The 24,349-nt window shown below is 40.4% G+C and overlaps 3 protein-coding genes across 6 annotated transcripts; all 3 read right to left on the reverse strand.

Moving 5' to 3' along the window:
- Positions 1-178: 178 nt before the first annotated feature.
- On the reverse strand, positions 179-585 carry RB195_000305 (uncharacterized protein; the record flags this gene model as incomplete). The annotated part of the gene is made up of 2 exons (XM_064196557.1): positions 179-251; positions 458-585. 2 exons carry the CDS (start codon positions 583-585, stop codon positions 179-181), a joined length of 201 nt encoding a protein of 66 aa, XP_064052438.1.
- Positions 586-752: 167 nt separating this feature from the next.
- On the reverse strand, positions 753-10,273 carry RB195_000306 (uncharacterized protein; the record flags this gene model as incomplete). 2 transcript variants are annotated; one of them, XM_064196559.1, is made up of 14 exons in its annotated part: positions 753-921; positions 974-1,126; positions 2,106-2,182; positions 3,765-3,847; positions 3,911-4,091; positions 4,166-4,269; positions 5,521-5,600; positions 5,669-5,847; positions 6,321-6,402; positions 7,183-7,250; positions 8,045-8,125; positions 8,341-8,430; positions 9,352-9,444; positions 10,178-10,273. In XM_064196559.1, the coding sequence occupies 14 exons, from the start codon at positions 10,271-10,273 to the stop codon at positions 753-755; spliced, it is 1,536 nt and encodes a 511-aa protein (XP_064052439.1). The 2 variants fall into 2 exon arrangements, with proteins under 2 accessions (XP_064052439.1, XP_064052440.1); XM_064196558.1 differs by having other exon boundaries at positions 5,669-5,910.
- Positions 10,274-12,026: 1,753 nt separating this feature from the next.
- RB195_000307 (uncharacterized protein) lies at positions 12,027-24,000 on the reverse strand (the record flags this gene model as incomplete). 3 transcript variants are annotated; one of them, XM_064196562.1, is made up of 19 exons in its annotated part: positions 12,027-12,221; positions 12,281-12,381; positions 13,329-13,434; positions 14,216-14,324; positions 14,743-14,890; positions 15,333-15,390; positions 15,475-15,603; positions 15,773-15,877; positions 15,996-16,157; positions 16,207-16,302; positions 16,371-16,476; positions 16,981-17,102; positions 17,951-18,010; positions 18,202-18,334; positions 18,969-19,077; positions 19,141-19,267; positions 19,577-19,690; positions 19,893-20,012; positions 23,854-24,000. In XM_064196562.1, 19 exons carry the CDS (start codon positions 23,998-24,000, stop codon positions 12,027-12,029), a joined length of 2,247 nt encoding a protein of 748 aa, XP_064052441.1. The 3 variants fall into 3 exon arrangements, with proteins under 3 accessions (XP_064052441.1, XP_064052442.1, XP_064052443.1); XM_064196561.1 differs by lacking the exons at positions 12,027-12,221; positions 12,281-12,381; positions 13,329-13,434; positions 14,216-14,324 and having other exon boundaries at positions 14,724-14,890; XM_064196560.1 differs by lacking the exons at positions 14,743-14,890; positions 15,333-15,390; positions 15,475-15,603; ... (10 more) ...; positions 19,893-20,012; positions 23,854-24,000 and having other exon boundaries at positions 14,216-14,323.
- Positions 24,001-24,349: the final 349 nt, after the last annotated feature.

Here is a 24,349-nt window from a genome sequence, read left to right on the forward strand (position 1 = left end):
ACTTAAATGAAACGTCAGGACCCATTAGTCAATCCAATAATACTATGGTACTGGTGCTACTCTTGAGCTTTTCATTCCCTCAACTACAGGAACCACATGGGACCCTGAAACAGAAAACAGCTGTAATGACTATCTGTGCATTCAACGCGCGCTGATATCGAAAGCGACTATTGAAGATCTATTGACACAAGTAAGCGATCTCATCGGACTGACCGGAGGGATAAACTCGGTATTTAGCACTTGAAAACTCACTGTAAATGTGCATATCACAAACGATGGGGTCAGACTTGGTTCTGGAATAATTTAAACTTCGACTACTATTTTTTTCGTCTACGTACAGCAACCTCAAGATCATAAGAGGAGTCCCTTTCAACCCAAATTCTACCCTAATTGTCTGGGAGGTGTTATTTTTTGTTGCTTCTGTAGCGGCTTAAAAATAAAAAAACTCGAAACATACCAAGGATGGGATTGCGACTCGAGAACAGAAGAAAATTCTTTCTTTTTCGGACCATAAATATGCAATGTAAGTTGACGTAACACATAATATATAATATTTATTGGACGGCGAGGAAGAGACAGAGTCATATGAACAGACTCAGTCTGATTTAAACACTTTATCCCTCTACGTTTCTGCAATCGAGAAGCCCAAATTGTTGTTTGTGCCCAGAAAATAACAACATTAAGTGAATTACGGTATTATTGAGCAAGAACGCACTCATGCAAAGTTCGGAAATTAGAATATTGTCACATAATTACATCATATCAAACAATTCCTTAATTAGTGGATCTAATTGACGGCTATCAAATCCATAGTAAATTCGGACCAGCCCTTCCTTTAAATGTTTCAACTCCTCCAACTTTCGTACAAGCATCTCGTACACCAGAAAAGCTTCATTTCCAGCGTATTCACATTCAAGTATCCTAAATCCCTTTTTTTTTGGAATGGTTGCGTTTCGATACTCATCGCGCTTACCTCCTTAAAACACCGTAGTAAGTGTTCTGGATTGCTCTCACTCTTTCCTTTTCTCGAAGATTTTGCCGATCTGGGCGGAAAATGACGAGAGCCATCAACAACAGCATTACGCATTCATTCGTTCGAATTTGTTCGTTGAATTCAGTGAGAAAACTGAAGTCGAATTTCAGTTATCCACAAAGTAACATGATCAAGATTATGTAGAATTGGCAAGGTTTTTCTCCCCTTCTCTTCAAAGAGTCTCTTCAAAGGCATCACCCAAAAAATCTGAGGTGGTACGGATTTCAGCTGGAAAATTCTTAAAAGGGATAGTAAATTGTGGAGAGAGTGGGGGTGATTCCGTCCACTTCTTCCTAATTCCCGTAAAAACGGCCCGGAAGATGTGGCGCGTGCACAGCGCTGACGTGCTCCAATCGAACTTATTGTAGAAGATAGCGCGCCGAAACGCTCAAAGCCGCATCGTTCGGGCCGTTTTTTACGGGAATTAGGAAGAAATGGGCGGAATCACCCACCTCTCCATAATCTACAGTCCCGTGTACGAATATTCCACCTGAAATCCGTACCACCTCGGATTCGTGGAGTGATGCCTTCAAATTAGGTCCCATTTAGTCAATAGGACAGCTCTCCGCTGGGTGAGTTGAACTCACTTCGCGAGGTCCACTACGAGCCCAGATATTAAAGGAAACGAATGCACACAGAGCTGGAATTTGAGATGTCCATGAGAGCTCATGGACATGAGGAGTCTGGATACAAGTATGTAACCATATCCTCCAATGTGTATATTAAAGATCTGATCTCAATGAATGTAGAAAAATTGAACTTTCAACTGCGATTCGACAAATATTTAAAATGAATCCGGACATGTAGTGAAATATGGTCATGTCAAAACGACATAAAACACGGACAGTTGCGCGAGCGGCTGCGCGCTCGAAGCAGCGCGATGGAGCATAGCGGTTCGGATCGTGTGAGGATCATCGCTACCGCCACCCATCGCTGCAGTTCACCACGGTCCCACCTCGATTCCGACCGCTGTCTCCACCGCACCGCTTCGAGCGCGCAGCTGCTTACTTAACGGTCCGTGCTTCATGTCGTTTTGACCCAACTATATATGTGTTCTTACGTGAAAGCATACCGTTTGTGTTCTTCATAGTGTTGCGTTTCTTTGGTACTCTTGAGCACATCTAGTTTAACCTCCATTCCCTTAATGCCCTAAAAAATCTGAATGAAAGTCTGAATGAAACAAGTGATTCTGTAACAGCACAACACAAACATTATTATTACAGAATTTTACCGTATAATGCCGTTCAGAAAAAGACGGCGATATACTGTAGGGTCAAAACGAAGCACTACGCAATTGCGTACGCCGCTTCTCTCGAGGCGCTTCGGTGAAGCGTAGCGGCTAGGAGCTAGGAGAGGAGATTCGTGCTGGGACCCTTGCTGGCACCATCCATCGCTGCTGCAGTTTGCGACGGTCCCACCTCGGTCCCAACCGCTGCCTCCACCGCGCCTTTTCGAGCGCGTACGCAAATGCACCGCAACTACACTCGTGATTCTTGTCGTTCTGATCCGACTATAGACACAGCCACTACCGTATTTCTCGTGCTTCTATTTTACTTTAAAAGGAAAAAACATGTTTTGAAGAGAACATCAACAAACTAGTTCCTGATCCATGATTCCTTTTAACCAGCCCCTTCTGAGACGCATCAGCGTGATCCGCTTTCAAGGCATCACCCCACAAATGTAAGGTGGTACGGATTTCAGGTGGAGTGTTCGTATACGGGATAGTAGATTATGGAGGGGGAGGAGAGTGATTTCGTCCATTTCTTCCTAACTGTCGTAAAAACGGCCCGGAAGATGCGGCGCCGCACTCGGCTGACGCGCTCCAATCGAACTCCATGTAGAAAATAGCGCGCCGGAACGTCCGAAGCCATATCTTCCGAGCCGTTTTTTACGGGAATTAGGAAGAAATGAACGGAATCACCCTCCTCCCCATAATCTACGACCCCGTATACGAATAATCCACCTGAAATCCGTACCACTCCAGATTCGTGGGGTGATGCCGTTAATTCAAAATCATACATAGAGGTTCGTGAAGGCATACCAGACCCATGCAATGAAATCCACGAACCAGCATACGTATGAAGTCAGTGTCCGTATTCTCCTGGACAATCCTAGCACCAATTTATCTGTTCCGAGTCGGTAAGAGGTGCGCTGTGGCCGCACGGACGATGGTTCAAAATTTCTCCATACATTTTTATTGCTATTATTTCTATTTCTATCTATTTGTGATTTTCTATCTGCACAGATCATGCACCAGCCCTTCGAATATCCACGCAGCCGGAGATCCGTATTTTTGCGTTTTTTTTTTCAAATTTTAAAACTGATCACATCTATTTGGACAATCGTTTAATGAAACGTGGTCTTCGTGTCTTACAGTTACTTCTTGAATATTAATAATTTAAGTTTTAGTGTTGCTGCGGGTGTAACACAGTCGGTAAGAGGCTCCGCCGTCTACACGATCATCGATCGGAGGTTCGAATTCGCCCCAGGGCCAACCAAGCTCTTCATCCCTCCGAAGTCGATAAATTGATGTCAGACTTGTCTGTGAGAATAGAAGCACTGATTTGACACATCGACTAGCCACCGCAAGTCATTACTTAGGGCTAACAATCGTTCTAGAAACCCCAACGATTACGAATTGCAGTCAAAAACGTTTTGATGGGTCCTGAGCGGATTTATACGCCTGAGAATTTCAAACTCAAATAAGAACTGAATCCGTTCCATCACATACCGTCGTAAAATTATGATTCCAGGTGTTTTTGTTCGGATCGAACGCCATAACTCCTCGCAGAATCAGCAATTCGCTGCAGCTGCCTTGTGTTGGAGATGATCATAAAGCGAAAGAAATGTAAATGTGCACTAAGCGTACACAACTACCTTTCATAAGGTTCTTTTTATCCTCAATATCTAGATCCTTGAAAGCTGCCAAATCCCTCGCCATGCACACAATTCTTTTCAACGCCGCCTCACTTATTTTCACTACATCCATCAATGTTAACTCGCCACTGAAATGTAGATCAATTGGAGCTTTGAGGGGTTCGTTCGCTCTAATTAGTTCCTGAAAAAAGAGATGACATTCCAGGACACTGAGTGCGTAAAAAAACCTAAAAAGAAGTGTGGTAAATCCACAACCTGAAGCAGATTCACATCGTTTGAGGATAATTTCGAATACTTCTTCAGATCGAAAGGAATCTCTCCAGAAGCAGGAGGCTTCGATGTTGAGGGTGACATTGGATCTAAGTGGAATTGGTGCATGTTTTGGACACAAATTCTAGGAAAGTAAATTTTTTGAACCAAAACCTTTTCTAAGGAATACGCAGCGCACATGCTCAAAATATCCCCATAATAACTCAATAATAATAATAATAATAAAAATAAAAAGCACTAAAAGACTTTCCCAGTACTCGTTGATGATTTATTTAAAATTGCTGGGCTTTTTCGCTCAACTCCAACTATATTTTCCATCAATGGTTTAAAAATACAAATATTTTAAATGACAATGGTTTTGCTATAATAATAAATAAATAAATAAATAAATAAACAATAAAATAATGATAAAATAATAACGAATAAATAAATAATATAATATAATAGAACTTTGAGAAACGTGATGATAAACAATGGATAAATGAATGTATTAGAGAATTGCATAAGTTCAAGCCCGACTTTAAAAGATAAATCAATAAAAAAAATCATAATTCATAGATAAATCTGAATTCATAGATAAAATCCGTTGCACAGTTAAACTCCGGGATTTTTGTTTAGTTTTTTTTTTGAATGCGCTGAAAAGATATATTGATTGAATCATGTTTTAGGGAATTCTTAGGGAATTTTAGGAAATTGTTCAAATGTAGAACGTAAGCGCATTTACGGCAAGTAATGCTTTACGAATCCCGAAAAGGACTAAATGTTCGGACTACAAAAAAAACATTCCTGACATTTACGAGGACCCTGTTCCTGATCTCCGAAAACTTGAAACGTTTGAAGATTTCGGAATGAAGACCTCACTTTTGATAGATCAACGCCGTCCTAGACGTCGTACCGGCATTGATGATATTACTGTAGTTTAGTGGAAGAATACAAAAGGAATACAATTGAGGAGATTTCTAAAACTATTGCTAAATGGCAAATAACAATGGAGACTAGTTCCTTTAAAAACAAAAATTATTATTTTTTTCCTAAAATTTCACCAGTTGAAATTTATCTGAGGATGAGGCACGGAATTAAGTAATCATCCATCACAAATAATAATAATAATAGTAACAATAATAGTAACAATAATAGTAACAATAATAATAATAATAATAATAATAATAATAATAATAATAATAATAATAATAATAATAATAATAATAATAACAATAATAATAGCAATATAAAATAATAATAGTAATATAAAATAATAATATAAAATAAAAATAATAATGTACAAATAGTCCAATATAATTATTGGCTTTTAAATTTTTTTTATTATGGTTATAACCCACCTACACCCTGCAAGGATGAGACGACCGGATTGATCGCCACCCCTTGGGAAGGAACTGGCGGCTGTAGAGAAGTATAGGAGCTAAACGCAATCTCTACGTTCCCATGAAAAAAAAACCAGCAAGGAACAAATAAGCTCTGCAAACATACGGTTGCACCGTTGAAAATGCAGAAAGCATTGCGTTCGATCCGATACCGTAACCTTGCAAATTGAGAAGTTCCTGTGGAGAAGGCATAGAATTCGGTATGTCTAGAGGTTGGCGTAGATACGGCGGATTGCTGGATGTGGGCGCACACGGTGGCGGTCTTTCCGTTCGTATCGATGGGGACTGAGAGAAAGACATAGAAGGAGGCGAATAGGATGATGAAGGATATACAACTGGTGGACATTCCTGAGAATAAAAATGATTTGCACGGAAAAACAGCAGGGATAAAGTCACCAACACGTGATTTTGGTCACAGAGTAAGAAACACTGGATAAAAGTTTGTTCCAGGTCTTAAGGACTACCGTAGACGAAGATCGGGTGGTAGTACTTAAGTCAGAATGGTTTTTTTTTTTCAGAATTTTTCATTTTTTTATCAAATCACTTTCGCATCGTGTTGAACCTCTCCTGATATCGTGTGGATTGGATGTTCTACTGAGCAAAACACTTTTACCAATTAATTTTGTACTGGACACAGGAACGAATACATTTTTCCACCATTACTTGATAAAACATTGCCCGATAAGGAGATCGTGTGCAATTTAGAGTTAGAAGTTTTTAAACTTATGAAGAGGTTCTCGAAATAAAATAACTGTAACCTTCTCATATGTGAACGCTGTCAACCGTGTTCCTGCAGGATAGAAGCCGCACGTGCACGTACATTCACAAAAACTAGGCAACCTGAAATTGTTGTAAATGTTTTCATCTGTTCCCAAAGAGTACGGAATCGATTTTGCCAGAAAAAAAAAACCGTTACGGTTACGAATATTAGCGTGACACTGCTCAATTTCTTTTTCATTTTCCTAAAAACTTTCCCAGAAAAACACCGCGTAGGGACCGCTTCAGTTCCTACGTGGTTCGTTAGAACGCACCTCTTTGAATACGCGCCGGTTCATAGGTTTTACTTGAATAGGCTGCTGACGAGACATCATTGATTCTCGACCGCTCGCCCGCGGATGCGACGCGCTCCACCTCACCTTGTAGGAAGTCTTGTAGGAAAGCAGCTTCCCATGCCTTTTTTAAGGAAGATTAGAGAAAATCGATCGAGGCCAAACTCATATTCGTAATTTATACCCAGAACTCTATATTTTGCATCAGGTATAGGTCTATTTTGTGATACGCTACCTTTAAATCAATGAAGATCCACTCTGGCTAGAAATAGTAGATAAAAATCCAAATAATTCTGCGTTATTATCTAAAACATTCTCGTACATCGTTGGAAAATGTCCCAGATTTTGACCCATAAATTCATCTTTCATTGAAATAGTACTCGATATAACAAATTGATACCACCCTTTTTCTATAAACACTAAAATAAATCCATTTAGAATGGAAGGATAGAAACGTAGCGACTTAGAACTGAATTTGTGGCTGAATACTAATACTTATCTGGTAAAATGTTAGGCATCGAATAACTCATTGAAGGAGGAATGTCCCTAGGTGAACCACCATTGAACTAACCTTTTTGACTTCCGTATCAATTCCTTCAAATATGCTTTCGGCACACTGACTTCTTCATCCGAATTTGACTGGAAGAGAAAAGAATAGGATTCCGAGATATATGGGATTGTTGAAAGATATGCACAGAATTGTTTGGAAATCTTCATTTTAGAAGAAGATACATGCAATCTACGATGCCGTACCACCGGTCACCGTCGCTTCTCCAGTGTTCACAGCATTGTACATTTACAAAAAGGTAAAAAGGATTTTAAAAAAGGTAAAAAAAAAGGTTGAGAGATTTATATTGGGGTATGGTCGGGTCCTAACGACACGAAGCTCGGTGCAGTTCCGTAAGCGGCTGCGCTCGAAACGCTGTGGTGGAGCGAAGCGGCTAGGATCGAGGGGGATCCTTGCTAGCACCACACATCGCTATAGTTCGCGATTATGGTCCCACCACGATCTCAATCCCACCTAACTTGGCCGTGCCGCTTCGAGCGCAGCCACTTACGCAACCGCATCGAACATTCATGTTGTTTTAACCCGACTATATTTCAATGCCACGCCATAGCCCTATGGTAGAACCGTCATACTCGGCTTCTTCAGCTGTTAAACTGACTTATCTTCGGAAGTATCACTTTGAAGTATAATCGGGCCAAAACGGCATGAAGCAGTGTGCATTTGCGTACGGAACGGCGCGGTAGAGGCAGCAGTTGGAACCGAGGTGGGACCATCGCAAGCTGCAGCGATGGGTGGTACCACCAAGGGTTCCAGTACGTCGCTAACTGCTACGATCCACCGCACCGCCTCGAGAGAAGCCGCGTACGCAATTGCACCATGCTTCATGTCGTTTTGACTCTACTATACTCTCACAAAGCTCACTCACCGCTTCACTGCTGCGTGTCTGCCTCTTCCTACTATTCGCTCTTGGTTTTTGATCAGTTAGCCATGATCTGCTCATTCCAACCTTGGAACAAAATGTATATGCGAATAAAGTGAAATATAACAGTATGGGTATTATTCGAGTGGAAAAGCGAATATGGATTTGTGAAACAGGAGTTAGTTCCTCCCGATATACAATTACTTCATGGCAACATAAGACGTTCTTCTGGATCTTTTAAAATGATAAAAGACAATCTAATAAATAGTAAAATAATAATATTTCAAATAAGTTTGACTTACCGCAAAGCATTTTCGTAACCTGCACGCTTGACAAAATCGCCGGGATGCAGACGTGATACCACAGTTCCCCGAGAACGGACATTTTATCTCCTGGGCGTGTTCTACGTTTAGAAGGATCAGATTCGCAAAAGCAATCCGATATAGTAATAGTAAAGTGATTCGTGGCTCCTTTTGTTGTTTGTTTATTGTTATTGATATTGTTTGTTTGCTTATTATTATTGATATACATTAATATTATTGATTATTAAATGGGCTATGACTCATCGTTCAACGCTCCAACATTTATAGCTGCTAAATCTTTAAGTGTTTAGAACATAAAAGTCTTTACCTACTTGACCCATCAGACAACATTCTTAGAAAAGATCGTTTTGGCTGTCCCACCCTGTAGTCTCACAAACATTTATAGTCGGGTCGAAACGACGTGAAGCTCGTAAGCAGCGTAAGCGGTTACGCTCGAAGTAGCGTAGAGGAGCAGTTAGGATCGATTTAGGACTCCTGCTACAGCCGTTCATTGCTGCAATCCGAGATGGTCCCACCACGATCCCAATCTCTACCGCGCTGCTTCGAGCGCAGACGTTTACGCAACAGTACCGAGCTTCATGTCGCTTCGACCTGAGTATATCTGCGGCAATAGAAAAGAAAAAGAAAGAAGAAAAAGAAAGAAAAAATTTTTCCGGTTATCTTCAAATCACTCACAATTGCATTCATTTCTAGCCCATTCAAACCTCAAATTAGACCTTAGCTCAAGACTGCGTCTGTGTGTCGGTGACAGGAGTACCCCGTTTCGTTTTCGGTAGTCTAACTTATATGCATAACATATATCTGGGCGTCTTACAGGATTTTTCTGTTCTATTAGGATTCTTGACAACAATCCCACCTATTCTCCAAGCTCTCAGCAAGGAGAGACCAGTATCCACTAAGAAAAAGAGTTAATCTTCAGGACACTCCTTCACATCCTCCTAACAGAAGCTACTCTTAGGGAGAGATCTATGGATTCTCATCTACACTTACCTCCTCCTTCACAGCATTTCGACGAAAAAATGCCTTGCACGATTCACATGTCAATACACCGAAGTTGTATCCGTTGGCACGGTCACCGCAAACCTGGAAGCAAGATTGGGACCTAACGATAGCATAACATACAGTTGGGTGAAAGCGACATGAAGCACGGACCGTTGCGTAAGCGGCCGCGCTCAGAAGCGGTGCAGTGGAGACAGCGATTGGAATCGAGTTGGGACCATGGCGAACTGCAGAGGTGGTTGGCGGCAGCGAGGATCCTTACACGACCCCAACCACTACGCTCCACCGCTCCGCTTCGAGCGCAGCCGCTTGCGCAAATATTCGTGCTTCATGTCGTTCTGACTTATAGCAGGTGCCATATCCTCACGGTTACAAAGCCATAAACACAGAGACGCTCCGGAGCACAATTTATATCTCCACAAACCCTCACAGCAAAGTTATTTCAAATTTTGATCAAAAACACTCCCCTAACTTTATGCCTCAAAAGATTCTCCTCGCTAGCTGTATGAAAATTCTCTAACATTATAACACTATGAAAAGAACATTATAAAAGTATTTTTTAAAAGAATAAAAAGAAAGGAAAGTAATTTCTCTCCTAAACTGATTTTGATGTAGAAACAAATGCTGAGTACTATGGTAGTCTTCGTCTCAAACAACCCTCATCCGTTAAAAAAAAAAGTAAATTTCAGATCTATTACTTACGACTGTTGAAAAACGCAAGTGAAATTGAGTTGCGAAAAAGAGTAAGAGGAGAATAAGAGGTCAATTTGACTAAAAAGAGAAAAGATGACCTATCATATTAAGTACATTCGCTCACCTTGCACGTCCTCTGCGCATCCTCCAAGTACTGCACTTGTGTTCTCCTTGCCGAGACGTCATCCTCAGAAAGAGATGCTGGCGAAAGTCCGGACATCTACGTTCCTAAACAACACTCAGTAAACAAGCCAAATTAATAGCTAAACAATTCTCACAGCAAAGATCATAACTCGTTATAGAACTAAATAAACTGCATATGATCATACATCTAAGTAAGCCCCAGATGTCAACAACAATAGACCAATTTGTCTCTTTTTTTCAAGCATAAGGCGAAATAAGGATGATCTTCACGTTCTTCCTCAGAAGAAATCCATAATATCTTTCACGAGGTACTCTCTGGGTGAATTTCGAATCTAAGAGTGATTCTATCTCTACAATAACACCAAAGCAACATTCAACCAAGGCATCAGAGTGGTCTTCAACCCGCTGCATCACTTTTCCAGTTCTGGTGGCCTATGGGAAGTGAATTCTTGACAGTTGACACTTCATGAATGAATCTGGATTAATGAATTCATGTCAGTGTTAACGACCCAATAACTCTACTACCATCTCGTCTCACATCTGTCTTTAACCCTACTCTACACGAACTCCTTCGACTCCATTCTGTTGGATCTTTTTATCCGCTATTTTCCTAGAGTTTTGCCACAATGCCCGCATTCCATTGTTTTTCACTAATTCTAGAAATATATTTCTTAGGCAAACGTTACGTACGCTATGAATATGAATACTATGGTAAAGAATTGCAGCAATTGCGCGCAGGAAGCAGGCAAACTAACTTTAACAGTTTGAAGTAGTTATTCTGTCTCTATACTACTACTATACCAGCAGATAGAATAACTATCTAGATACCTAACTATTTAACTAGATAGAATACTAAGTATACTAGTATCAAAACGCATGAAGCACGGTGCATTTGCGTAAGTGGCTGTGCTCGAAGCGATGCGCTGGAGAAAGTGGTTCGAATCGAAATGTGATTGCGAACTGCAGCAAAGAATGGTGCCAACAAGGGTCCAAAAGTCGATGGTCCCACCTCGATTCCAACCGCCTCGGTCCACCGCGCTGCTTCGAGCCCAGTCGCTTACGCAACTGCACCGTGCTTCACGTCGTTTCGACCCGACTATAACTCTGCTTGTTCTTATTCTGCGCGTGGAATATACCTTTCTGCCTGAACTTTAAGATTAAGATTAGGGGACTGCATCACTTGCAAAGTAATTTAAAAACTTCGATTCCAATATGGAAAGAGGGACAGATAAAGGAGAAGCAAAATCCTACGAAAGCGATGATATCCGTATTACGGTCCTAGATCCATCTTATTCCACAAATTCTCAAAACTTCTGTTACTTGCGAACTAGTAGGTTCCTCTCGTTGTCAAATCAGGTTCTGTGAGAACAGAACACCACACAATAACACTTACCTCAAAATTGTGAACAAAGGTCGCAAAGGTGAATGACCCTTTAGGCGCTGGAAGAATCGATGAACTGTTATCTAATACCACACAACGTCGCGATAACGCACTGATTCACAACAACACATCTTTTTTCCACCAACTCAAGTCACAGCTGCCATAAATGGGCCCGCGGTTCTTGTTTAGGTGAGCTATCTTATATTACGAGGCAGTACTTAGCAAGGACAGTACCATGCAATCAATCGACATCGTTTTCGCCGAGGTATGCTCAACCTAACCTCCCTTCTAAATTTCTGTTAATCCATATCTCTTTTGGTGCAACTAAAATGCACTCACAGTGAACAGGTATACAAAATTCTTTACAGCTTTATCCTATACGCATCCTAGCTCAGCAATAACTAAACACAATGAATAACAAAAGAAAGAACTAACAATAAGCAAAGTTTCAAATATAATTATAAGCTATGTCGGCTTCGCTTTCAACGAATGCAAGCTCTAATTTAACAGGTTGTTTAAGAAGAATCGATAGGAATTCTTCCGCGAAACCAAACATCCAGTATATTCGACGGATATCTAAGCGTCTAGAGTATTGGAGGAAGCCAGCAACAGTGACAATATTTCCTCTACGTTTGATCACAATCTAAAAAGGAATGGATGCTTCTTGAACCAACAATGATGCATCAAAGACTGGAAACCGACCTCTTCACCACTAATGACCACATTTTGTGGGAAAAAGCCGCGAATGAATCGACGAATAACCTCATCCTGAACTACCATCAAAGGTTGTGACTGCTTAAAACCTGGAAATCAACGGTTACATGACTATTTAGTTTTGCAGATCGATATTTTTCCGATGTACACGTCCTCCAATTAATAATAATAATTAATTAATAATTAATAGTTCAAAAAAGAGCAATTACGAACTGCTTGCTAAGTTCAGCGTATAAAGCCCACCAAAGGTTCTTCAAGTGCCAAATAAATAAGAACTGTCGTGTATATTCGTGTCGGCTTGTTTAACAGGATACAAGAAAGTCTTTGAAACAATATTTTAAAATGTTAAAAAATGTTCACTTTCACAATGTTAAGAAAACGAGGAAATCATTTCAAATCAAAAATATTATGAATAGCGACACAACAGAAGTCGTGGAGTTCCATCTACGGACCAAAGGAGTACGTTCAGAAGAAGCCAAACCATTTTTGTTTAGCCGGAAAAGCTCAAGGAAACAACTGTTCCAAAAACTCGCAACATCTACGAGTCCTACCTATAACAATACTCCTGAAAATACCCCTTGTAAGCGCCGCACCTCACCTGGAATTCCAACAACTGCTTAAGAACCAAAAAGAGGCGGTGCAACTCTTCTGTTAGAGCTGCTCTAGTTAAAAGGTGCAGTAAATTGTGTGGTTAATGTGAAGGTTTACTCAACGCTGTGAGGAGATAGCATTTTAAAAGGACAGATTATATTTCACCTATATATTAGAAAATTATATTTCATATATGAATTGATTAGGGTGCTGAGGCAAGATTCGAAATCTACGGTTTGAATGGTGAACTTGCAAAGTTAAAAAGCTATGTACATTTGAAATATGTAAGTGAATATGCGTCATTAACACATTTCGTCTGTAAAACTTGAAATACTCAACTGTAAGTCGTTTTGAAAAGCGAAGAGTAACGTTAGGGGTTACTTGGGTTAGGAAGGAGTTGGAAAAAAAAACTTAAATCTTAGATCTATTCATGAACGTTGCATACCTTCTAAATTTTGAGAATGCCAGCTTAACCATGACTTCCTTACTCCGATATGATGCGGTTTCTGAGCCATCTCGTATGTTAACAACCGCGTCCGGTTCACCGTCGACTGTAACAATAACAACGTAGAGTGCATATCAAAATTACATAGCGAGGGACTATACGCGTTTTTTGCTAACAATGCAGTGTCATTTAAGACTATTCGCACTTTCGTTTCGCTTCCATTGCAGTCAACACAGGAAATTATCATAGAGCAGTATCTTTCACAGAAAGAAAGAAGTAACTGCCAAACTTTAAGAGAATTTCAAGCAGTTTTGCACTGGATTATTCTTGTCACAGTTCAGACCTTTCCAGGTGCTGTGTCGCCCACTTGACACTAGAAGTTTGCGGCAAAAGCTTATCGCTTATTGGTACATTTGCTTTAACGAGACGAGCGATGGCAACCACTTATTTGCTATTTTTACGAATTACCTACTAATGCAAAAACTTATCTTTAAACCACTTATTACTGGTACTAAAAGAACCTAGTTCAACATAAGCACAAAAGTTAGGCAAAAACAAAATAAAAACGAACAAATATTGCGACCCAGAAGTATGGAAATCTTTTGAATGTGGGGAAATCAGTGCGATAAAAATGCTGTGAGCAAAAGTATGCAGTCCGGCGACAGAAGTCTATCCTAAGCCCAAAAAAATAACAAAAAGTAGGTTTGTTCACTTGAAATGCGACTGGAAAGACAAGAAAAGACCTGGCTCATATTCCGAGCGAAAAAGTTAAGTCTGCTTCTACTCAAACATTCTACTCGAACAGACTTCATGAAGGCTGTAAAAACCAGCAAAATCGCAACTAAAGCCGTACTGATTTTGAACAAGAAGCTCATAAGCGAGCTCACCCTATATTTTCCAGCTTGGTTTTTACTCAATGGTGCGGAGGTGGAGACACTTCTGATTAATGCGTAAGACCCTGATGGCCGCACAGGTAAGGAAACATGCCCAAGCATCCTGTAAGCAGGAAATTATATTTTATAAATAATTACTGTAGAATACTCGTTGCCAAAAATCAGGAACCCTTCACTAACAATTATTTAAAGTCACATGTGAAAAAATAATTACTAATGTTTTCAAGCTAGTATGACACTGTGTCAAAACACAGGCAGGATACGAACGCCTCGGCTGCAAAAAATATATAAATGAAACACACACATTTTGGCACTTTTATTCAACAAATCACAGCTAGTATACTGACTGGAGCTCCGGAAAAAAAAGAATCACGCCGGTAACGAGACATGTTTCAGAGATAACAGTACAAATGTAGCAAAATAACAAGTAGAAATAGCAAAATTTACAGCATAACATTGTACGAACAGATTCTGTGTGAGACATTTCTTATTTACGTCATTCTTAGTGACGTTCCACAAACTGGACTGTCTCGTCTTTCGGATGTTCCACTGCCCATTTCACGTGGAGTTCGCTCGCCTTTCCACCTGGTATCGATACTGTCCACTCCAAGTTGCTACCTTTCATTTTCGGTCCCTCTTTGGGAAGTTCTGCGGCTGCCGTGAGGTCACCTGTAGTCACCGAGATCATCATAAATTACAAGTACGTGTTATTAAAATAATTTGCTTCAAGCGTCAGCAAAACAAATGTCGTCGAAAGCGTCAAATGGAGTCAATATGACAACTGACTCGCTTTGTTCGTTCTGGTTCTTTGAATTCTGTTTTTGAGGAGCTAAAATCGCTAGGAAGTTAAAGCTAACCATGAAAAATAACAGAACCTTTCGAAACAGGAGAAGAAAAGTGTTGATGCTGCAGCCACTTCGACTGTTATCTAGCGCAAAAGTTAGATATAACTGTCGAAGCAAACGTCCTACATAAAGTAAATAAAGTCTCCAAAAGGAGTGAGCTAACAACCATTTGTAAATGAAAACATCATAATCTACTAGAAGCTCTAAATACTTTGTTCAGTCTCAATACTGGTATGAACATTTAATGATGTAGAAAATATCCATACCTGAGCTGTTGACGTTCGCTTCATCTGATGCTGAAACAACAGGTGCTATGAGCCTCACCTATAAAACAAAGAGTAAATGAAAGAAAAAAAGATGATAAAACATCCCCTAAAAGCAACTAAGCACTTCTAAGTAACAACGGACCTTGATTTTATCGTCAGTGCTGCGTGGTACGTACTCCTTGATAGTCAGAAGTACTGGGTCAGTACGTGAATTCTTCACTACAATGACCTGCTCGTGAACAGTCGATGAAACTTTGTTGATGATTCCAACCTAAAACTGTTCCTTCGGTTCGAATCCTATGCCAATCCATGGAAAAAGAAGCACTTGGAACCCACGAACTTTTTTCAGTGAAATTTCAATGTATTTCACTCAATATTTGGAAAATGGTTGAAATGTTCGAAGACGCGGCTTAAGCGTACGGAAACAAATGGAAACACACCTGTTCATGGTATTTCTTTACTGGTTTGTATTCCACGCGTAGAGCTGCGTCAACTCCTAGTGAGCAGGAAAATCTTTCACCAGGCGAGACGTTCTTCATACATGTCTAGAAAATACTGCATACTTAAACGTTTCTGATTGTAAAATCAAAGAAATAGAAGAACGGTCATCGGTAATATTAATATTGTAAAGGCAGACATAAGTTGTGTAACAAATTTCCGCACCTTGGCAACAAAACTGTTGTTCAGATACACCGAAGCATCCCCAGGTAGGAAAGGAAGCTGAGAACTGTTGACCGCAGAAGCAGTTAGGAACGCGCTGGTGTTCTTTGATGGGACACATTCATGGACCAGCTGGGGAGTAACATCCACAATACCGATGGTGACCTGAAACAATAACAAGTTAGAATAAACACAACTAACGAAATATCAATACCTTATGTTCTGCTCCGTCCGAGGGGATAGCAGCTGGCTTCGCGATCGTGAACTCGGTGCTTAAAGCGTGCTGTTCAACTGGAGCTACCGCAGCCATCTAAAGACATTCTCACATAAAGGCAACAAGCAAGAAACATGAAAACAGAGCAGAAAGAGGAGAATCACCCCATACGCCATTGGAGCAGCCATTTCTTGTTCTGTATCACACAGAAATACACTTTCAGCTGCGGTACTCCCGAATAGCGAAGCTGTGCGTGCAGAAACTCCTCCTCTAAAACGAAGTCAGAAAAGTAGTCAAACCAAAGGCAAGATCGAAGTCAAAAGTAGTCAAATCAGTGATAACGCACAAGTAAAGATATGCAAGAAAAGTTACCAAGCAGTGATGACGCACAATTAAAGGCATCACCCCACGAATCTGAGGTGGTGCAGATTTCAGGTGGAGTATTCGTATACGGGATGGGAGACTATGGAGAAGGGGTGATTCCGTCCATTTCTTCCTTAATTGCCGTAAAAAACGGCCCCGAAGATACGGCTTCAGGCGTTTTGGCGCACTATTTTCTACAGGGAGCTCGACTGGAGCGCGCCAGCCTTGTGCAGTGCCGCATCTTCCGGGCCGTTTTTTACGGCAATTAGGAAGAAATGGACGGAATCACCTCCCTCTCCATAGTCTCCCATCCCGTATACGAATACTCCACCTGAAATCTGCACCACCTCAGATTCGTGGGGTGATGCCTTTAATCATTGTTCACTACCAACTTAGAAAAATGATGCTTACAATCCATTCTTCGCCATCATTCGCCTAGGCTCTACAGGAGGAGGAGGACGATAAAAAACTGCTTCAAGGACACCGAGCTCCGGCAAGTGTCCTCCCAAACACGGTTGAGCAGTGGATAGCACCTGAAGTCAACAAAAGAAAGCATCAAAACAGATGATATTTCCGACTTAAAACGTAAGCACCTTCAAAAATCACAGGACAACTTTCAAACAAATGACATTTTCCAAGGAAAAAAACGCCGTACAGAATCACAGCAAGAAGATCTGTGTATGTTACAAATAATCTCTTCAAAAGATTAGCATCCATCTTAACATCATTATCAAGATGCTCAGTCATCCCATAGTTAGCTGAATTCCAGAATTCTTCAACAAAGAACTGCCTATCCAAAAGTTTTTGGTCCAAAATTGAAAAACTAACTTATGAGTCATGAGTTTATATCATCTTATCTTAAAAACAAATCTTGAAAGTACTTCCAATATGATGCCATAGCAGAAAAAAAAACTAATGGGACTTGCAATATGTAATCTGGCTTTACGATCGAACCAAAAGTAGTTACACAAACTTTATCAATCAGGATTCTCCATCATGCGTAGGATATTTCGAGGATCTTGGCTCTGCATAGGCAAGGATAAAGGGCACTTCAATATCGTCTGGTGCACCTACGCGTCCGATTTCAACTCCGATTCTTTTGAAGCTAATTCAAGCATGCACAGCCTGTACAATAACATTTGGGTGCCGGTCTATGTACGTCTTTTTATCTTCCCAGGTAAGTGTGATAGAGATCCCGAAGCGATGAAAGGCACGGTCGGTTGGTGTTCTATGGCAGTATCGAAGCATTAAATGTGCAGTCGAAGCCAAACCTACTACTGACTGATCTACACTAGCCTCTGCATTTGCCTAATACTACCTCATAAGAGAGCAGGACAACACCCCATGACGAAATTTCAAAAGAAGAAAAAATAAAACTAACCAATGAAGCATTTGACCAATCTTCTAACGTGGATTGTGAGATGTTGCCGTAGTAAGTAATCTAAAAGTAGGATCTTTAAAAGCAACAGCAATATTTCGCAAATTTTCTGCTCCTGATACACTTCAAAGACGACACCAATGGTCAATAAGCATAAGTCTCGTATAAACGAATACTCCGAAATATTATAGAGTTAGAAATCGGCAGATATCGACAGAGTGTTGAGTTAGAAAAATCATAAAAATGCAGTTTACCTTTAAAGACTGTTTTCCACTTGTTTCAACACGCATGTCGTAAGATGGTTGCCAACTAGCCCCATGTACTTGGTAACTGACTTCCAGATTTACAAGTCCACCTTTCTCGCTTTCAAGAGAAATAACGATTGACCTGAAGCAACGGACTATGACTTCATGTAGATAAATCCTAACTAATAGAACACCTCCTTTTCGGAGAGGTTCACACTGAAAGGTTAGCTGCACTTGAATCTTGACAGAATGATTACTCTGGAATTTCAAAACAAACACAAACAACAGAAGAACGTAGGTAGAAATAGCGGGGGATAAAATAGCCGATTCTTCTATCTACGTTAGCAAGACCGGGATATATGATTTGAAAGCATTGAAAAAAGCCCTTCTACCTTTCTCTTTTGGACTAGTGCTCCCGATTCTAGCACTTTCTCACTTATTATGATAACACTTTCTCGTCAACATACGCATAACTGCCTTTCAATCGCAGTTTCCACTCTTTCTCGCGATAAAACTCTACTGGATGTTGCACGCAGAAACAAATTTCCACAATTATTCAGGGCCAACATGTACGTTACCCGTTTTCTTCAGAACCGTTTCTGTAGGCGCTAGAATTAACATTCGACAAGACAACAATAATGCTTAATGGCTAGGACTAGTGCTTCGTGAGAGAAGTAATCCAAATAAACTCAAAATATTATCGTCACTTGATCGTACTTAGTACGGACGGGTGAAGTGCAAAGGTGAATCCGAAAAAAAAAATTAGTGTAACTAACTTGCTGTATTGATGCAAACTGTTGTCTGACTCTGCTCTTCTCAGCTCCGCTTGCAGAGCAGAAAGCTCCCTCTCTGCTTTCTCAAGGCTCTTCCTCACCTTACGTTGCTCTACAAGAATTTATTGCTTAAAAACCAGCAATTGCACAATGAAAAGGGAAATATGGAGCTTACCGGAACGAACGGCCATTGAGCTTTCATCATAAAAAGAGTAGAACTTGGTGAGATTCTCCAACGTTTCGTCATTCAAAGTAAACGGCTCCTTTGTCTCTTTCGGATGTTTCACAACGTTTTCCCCAACCTAGAAGGTTAAAAATTCTACAGCATAGATGTAAATCCAGAAGAATAGTAGAAGCGTTCGGAAGCTAAGCAGGGGCTAAAGCTTTGCGAGAGTGAGAAAGAACTCTTCGTGATTTCCCAGATATTAGGATATTCCTCTTCAAATCAGAATTTTGTCACAGTTCCCAAAGGGAGAAAATCAGTTTCTGGGTTTCTGACTCTGTGGAAAACAGACATAATAGTATCTAAGTTTTGCAACATATCATTGCGTAGATTCGTTTGAGACACCACAGTTAAATTTCTAATCGATTTCTAGAGGTAAAAACATTACCTGGCCGACAACATTGTCCAGAGCTTCGATTCTTTTTTGCAGCACATTTTCTCGATCTTTAAGTGAGTTCACCTCCTGGGTTTTCTCTTCAACCCTAGCACGTACTTCGGCAACCTGAAGGAAATTTTACACTTGCACTGAGTGTAAGAGTCGTTACTTGTGTATGCCCGGACTTCTGCATTGGAACAGCACAGAGTGTGAAGAAAAAGCGCGCTAGGTAGGAAAGTATGCAAATTTCTGCAGTAATGTCGCGATCGTCCAGACAAACAGTAAGCAATTAATTACACATCAAATGAGTGAATAGCAAAATAAGCACCTGCGGAGAATCTGTCTCTTCATGAACCGTAGGCTTTTCTCGAAGTTGAACATCATGGATGACACCATCGCCGCGGCCATCCACACGAACTGAGTCGTAAATTATGTGACGAGTGACGTTCTATAAAAAATCTAGTTGCATATTTTTTTCCTATTACTACTTAAATGTTAGACTGGATGTATCTTTGCAAGTAGAACAATCCATCATAGCAAAATCTTGAGAAACATTATGCTCCATACTAATCATACCTCATTGCTTAGTCACCTAACACCTGCGCAACAACCAAATCTGATTCACATATTCAAAGAAAATCCAAAACTGTCTTTATAAACTGAGTGAATACACGTAAGTGCTTTGTCTAAACAATGACGTAGCAATAAAATGATCATTTTAGGTGTCTTTACACAGCAGGTTGCATGTGCTAGCTCACAATGCTTTTCTACGTTGAGCTAAAAAACACTCGTGTAAATGTCCCCCTGTGATAGGGCATGAGTGTGGCGAAAGCCAACAAAGGAAAAAGCGTAGGACGATAACAGATACGATTCATAAACAAAGTATTTGCACAAGCCGAATGTGTACGATTGGTTGCATAGAAATCGTAACCAAATCGAGTGCGCACCAACAGAAACCTTATACCGTACTAATGAATCCAATCTCTGACAACGGATAAAGAATCAAGCAATAAATTACCCACTTTCATATGAACGAGTGGATAAAAAACACGTTTCGTTTCAAAATTACCGATTAGAGACGTAATGCGCTATAAAGTGCTTTGGTGAAACTGAACGATCGCATAACTTTAACGTCACCATAGGAGGCAACAGACATGGTCGAACAAAATATTGTGGCGTGATAAAAGATCTCTTAGTTCAGACCACCACCCAAAAGAAATTTCAAAATTCGAACACAGAACATGTAAGGCAGATATACAGTTGGCATAAAATAGATTATTCAATGACGATGCGACGCGTTCTCAATGGCGCCGGGCACTGAGCAGAAAGCTCCCGGACCTTTTTCTGTTTGTTTCTTTTGAATAGTTTTCCACTACTTTTTTCCCTTTTTTTAATATAGCCCGAACAGCTTTAAACTGTCTCAACAAAGTTTTTATCTCAAATAGTTTTGTCGCTTGTTTTGCCCCAAGGACATCCCTGATATCTTATTTTGTAGAGATGTAACTTTGTCCCATTTTTATGTACTTGGGCACGACTAGCGTTTGTTGTAATCGTAACCGTGGTAAAATGTCAAAATCACTCCTAAAAGAAGGCCAACTGTGCACGGTTACACAAAAAGTGGGACAGAAATGCAGTTTCTCAAAACTGACGTCTTTGAAGAGACGCACTGGGATCAGGAAGAACTACTGAACTGACAAAAAGGGTTCTCCGTGGTATTACGACAACGAAAGATAGAAATAGTGCACATTTACATGGCAAATGGGACAAAAATTAGATTCTCACCAAATACGGGTGCTCGCAAAGTTCAAAGGCATCTTTGGAGCAAAACAAACGATAAAACTAATGGAGAAAAGACTTTTAGGGCAAAGTTAGCCCGTTTGGGCACTACTACAGTTAGAGATGGTGAAAAACTGTAAGAAAAAAGGGAAGGGAACGGGTCCGGTAAGATTTCTGCATATCGTAGAGAGTTCAGTGCGGGTCTCTACCAAGGACGCGTCGCATCATCACGTACGTCATTAACTTCGACTGTGAGCAATTGTGGTTGAAGATTGGCTGCGTACTTTCAATTTTTCACTAGGACACACGATGTCCACAAAAGCTTTCAGAAAAGTACTGGAAATGTCCACAACTCAATCGACCGATCTGGTTTTTCAACGTTTTTCGAGTAGTAGATGAGTGGCTTGGTTTATGACCTCTTTGGATAAAAACCGCAAGAAGATCCGACTGCCAAGACCGTTTCTCAAGCCATTTCTCAGGATAGCTGGGAGAGACCGAGCTCGATCGCGCTTATAATCGTGATCTACATTCCTTATCCTATTTTTTCCTGGGAAGGTTTCAACACAGTCAATTTCGTTGTACACAACCTTTAAAAAATCCCACTTCGAACACGAAAATGTTATACGGCCCCGGCAATCTGTTCAGTTAAAAAACGGAAAAACTGCGAACGTCTACGTGGCACTTCCGACCCCTAATACGCTTAGATTTTGCAACTGTTAGAAATGAACGATTTTCAAAATCGACAAAATAATCTAAAAAAATAATCGCACAATATCGGTTCGTGGCGGATGAGCACGAGTTACTAACAAGTACAAGCAAAGGTCAGCAAATGAAGTCCGACGATATTGATCGAACTTCGGGCTAAAGCGTTTTCACATGTGGTTAAAGGCATCACCCCACGAATCTGAGGTGGAGCAGATTTCAGGTGGAGTATTCGTATACAGGATGGGAGACTACGGAGAGGGGGGTGATTCCGTCCATTTCTTCCTAATTGCCGTAAAAAACGGCCCGGAAGATACGGCTTCATTCGTTTTGGCGCACCACTTTGTACAAGAGGTTTGATTGGAGCGCGCCAGTCTTGTGCGGCGCCGCATCTTCCGGGCCGTTTTTTACGGCAATTAGCAAGAAATGGACGGAATCACCTCCCTCTCCGTAGTCTCCCATCCCCTATACGAATACTCCACCTGAAATCTGCACCACCTCAGATTCGTGGGGTGATGCCTTTAAGCACATATGCTTTAATCCACACTCATAACGAAGACGATCTTTCTGAATTCGCAATCTTATTTCTAGTGGTGACCCTGGTTGTTTCAAATACTGTAAGATGTATACACTCTGGGCACGTACGAGCACTATAACTTCCACAGTTACATGGCCGAAGTTACTCAGATATTGCAAAAGATGCTGCAGTCCAAAACACTGACAAAACTCAACCCAAATAGCTCAAATACCTAGAGAGAACTTGGAATCTTTGATGAAAACTCTTCGTTTCGTTACGCTGAACTGCCGAATAATGTCGACGTGAAGAACACAGGTCACTCGAAGTCAACAGGGAGTTCAGTTCGTTCATTCGGCACAGTTTCATATTCTGCGAGACATCAAGTCTCGCAGAATATGAAACTGTGCCGAATGGATAGACTCAGAGCGAGCTCTTGCTGTTGATTGAGAACGTTGACGTTTGGACAGAACTGTGTTCAAGGACGCCTCGGCGAAAATGTGGGCAACAGCGTCAAGCAATATTACCAGCACGTCGATAAAGTCAAAAGTCAAAGTCATTTCTCTTCAGCCGTCTGTTTACACAGAATGAGTCATAGGCTCCTCGAAATTTCGACCATTTGAATAGCATGTGGAAATCTGAGCAGCAATGCCACAATTCAAGTTCTGGGAAGTGCTTGTAAGTAGCGATTATTTACTGACAACTAAGTTTATTAATAAATAATAATATAATGATAGAGCTATTTGTGGAAATGGGTCCTCCAGAATATACATGCTCTAAATGCGGAATTGATACAAATAAACTGTAAAAGTGTTCATTAGCACCTTCTACTTATCGTTACGATTCCTGTGCCCGAATATGGGTAACAAATTGAATCTAGTATTTCTACTCGATTTTTAGTGCCTTTCAAGTTTGATACTAATTATTAAACTATTTTCTGTATAAGTTCGAAGTAGTGTCAGACTTAATCAACATTTGGGGAACTCTCAAATACGCTTATTTGGGGGGGGGGGGGGGGGGGGGGGGAGGGGTGACGAGAAGGGAGGAGCTGTGGCCAAAACACAGCAAAAAGATGCTTGACCTTGAACTGTTGCCAACAGAAAATAACGATATGTGCGTTTGCATCGATTGTGACTCATTATTTGCAGTAGCGAATAAAAAAAAAGTACGAAAGAAATTGATCTCTTAGCAAGTCTTTTACAAAAATCAGAAAGTAAAGCGTAAGAAAAAAGATAAAACCTGAAATTGAAGCCAAATGAACAAAAAGAAATTAAAATGATTGAAAAAAGTGACTTGCCTCGATGTGCACCTCGTTCAATCCAGGCTTCAACTCACATTGCACGGAACGCTTCAGTTCTGCTCTGTCGTTGAAGACCACAACACGTTCCAATGTCTGTTCGCGACATTCCTTCTTTAGCACAGGTGGATAGTTGTCCTCAGTCATCCTATATATATATATATATATATATATATATATATATATATATATATATATATATATATATATATATGTATATATATATATATATATATATATACTAAATATAGTAAGGTATAGTTCCAATCAAAACATCACGGAATCCACGGCGAATTCTGGAGGATAAAAGAGAATGAGAAGTTGAGAGGTGCGCAGATCTTCCTATTCTTTTAAGTACAAAGGCAGTTCGAAAGCATTGAAGCCTCAATAAAAAAGAACTTGGGAACAATGGGCTGCGATTTCCATGGTGATACGTACACGATGCTCATGTGAAACTCTTGTGAAACTTTATAATCGATTACAATGAAGCAATATC

Source organism: Necator americanus, chromosome IV (assembly GCF_031761385.1).
Source record: "Necator americanus strain Aroian chromosome IV, whole genome shotgun sequence".
Lineage (NCBI taxonomy): Eukaryota > Metazoa > Nematoda > Chromadorea > Rhabditida > Ancylostomatidae > Necator > Necator americanus.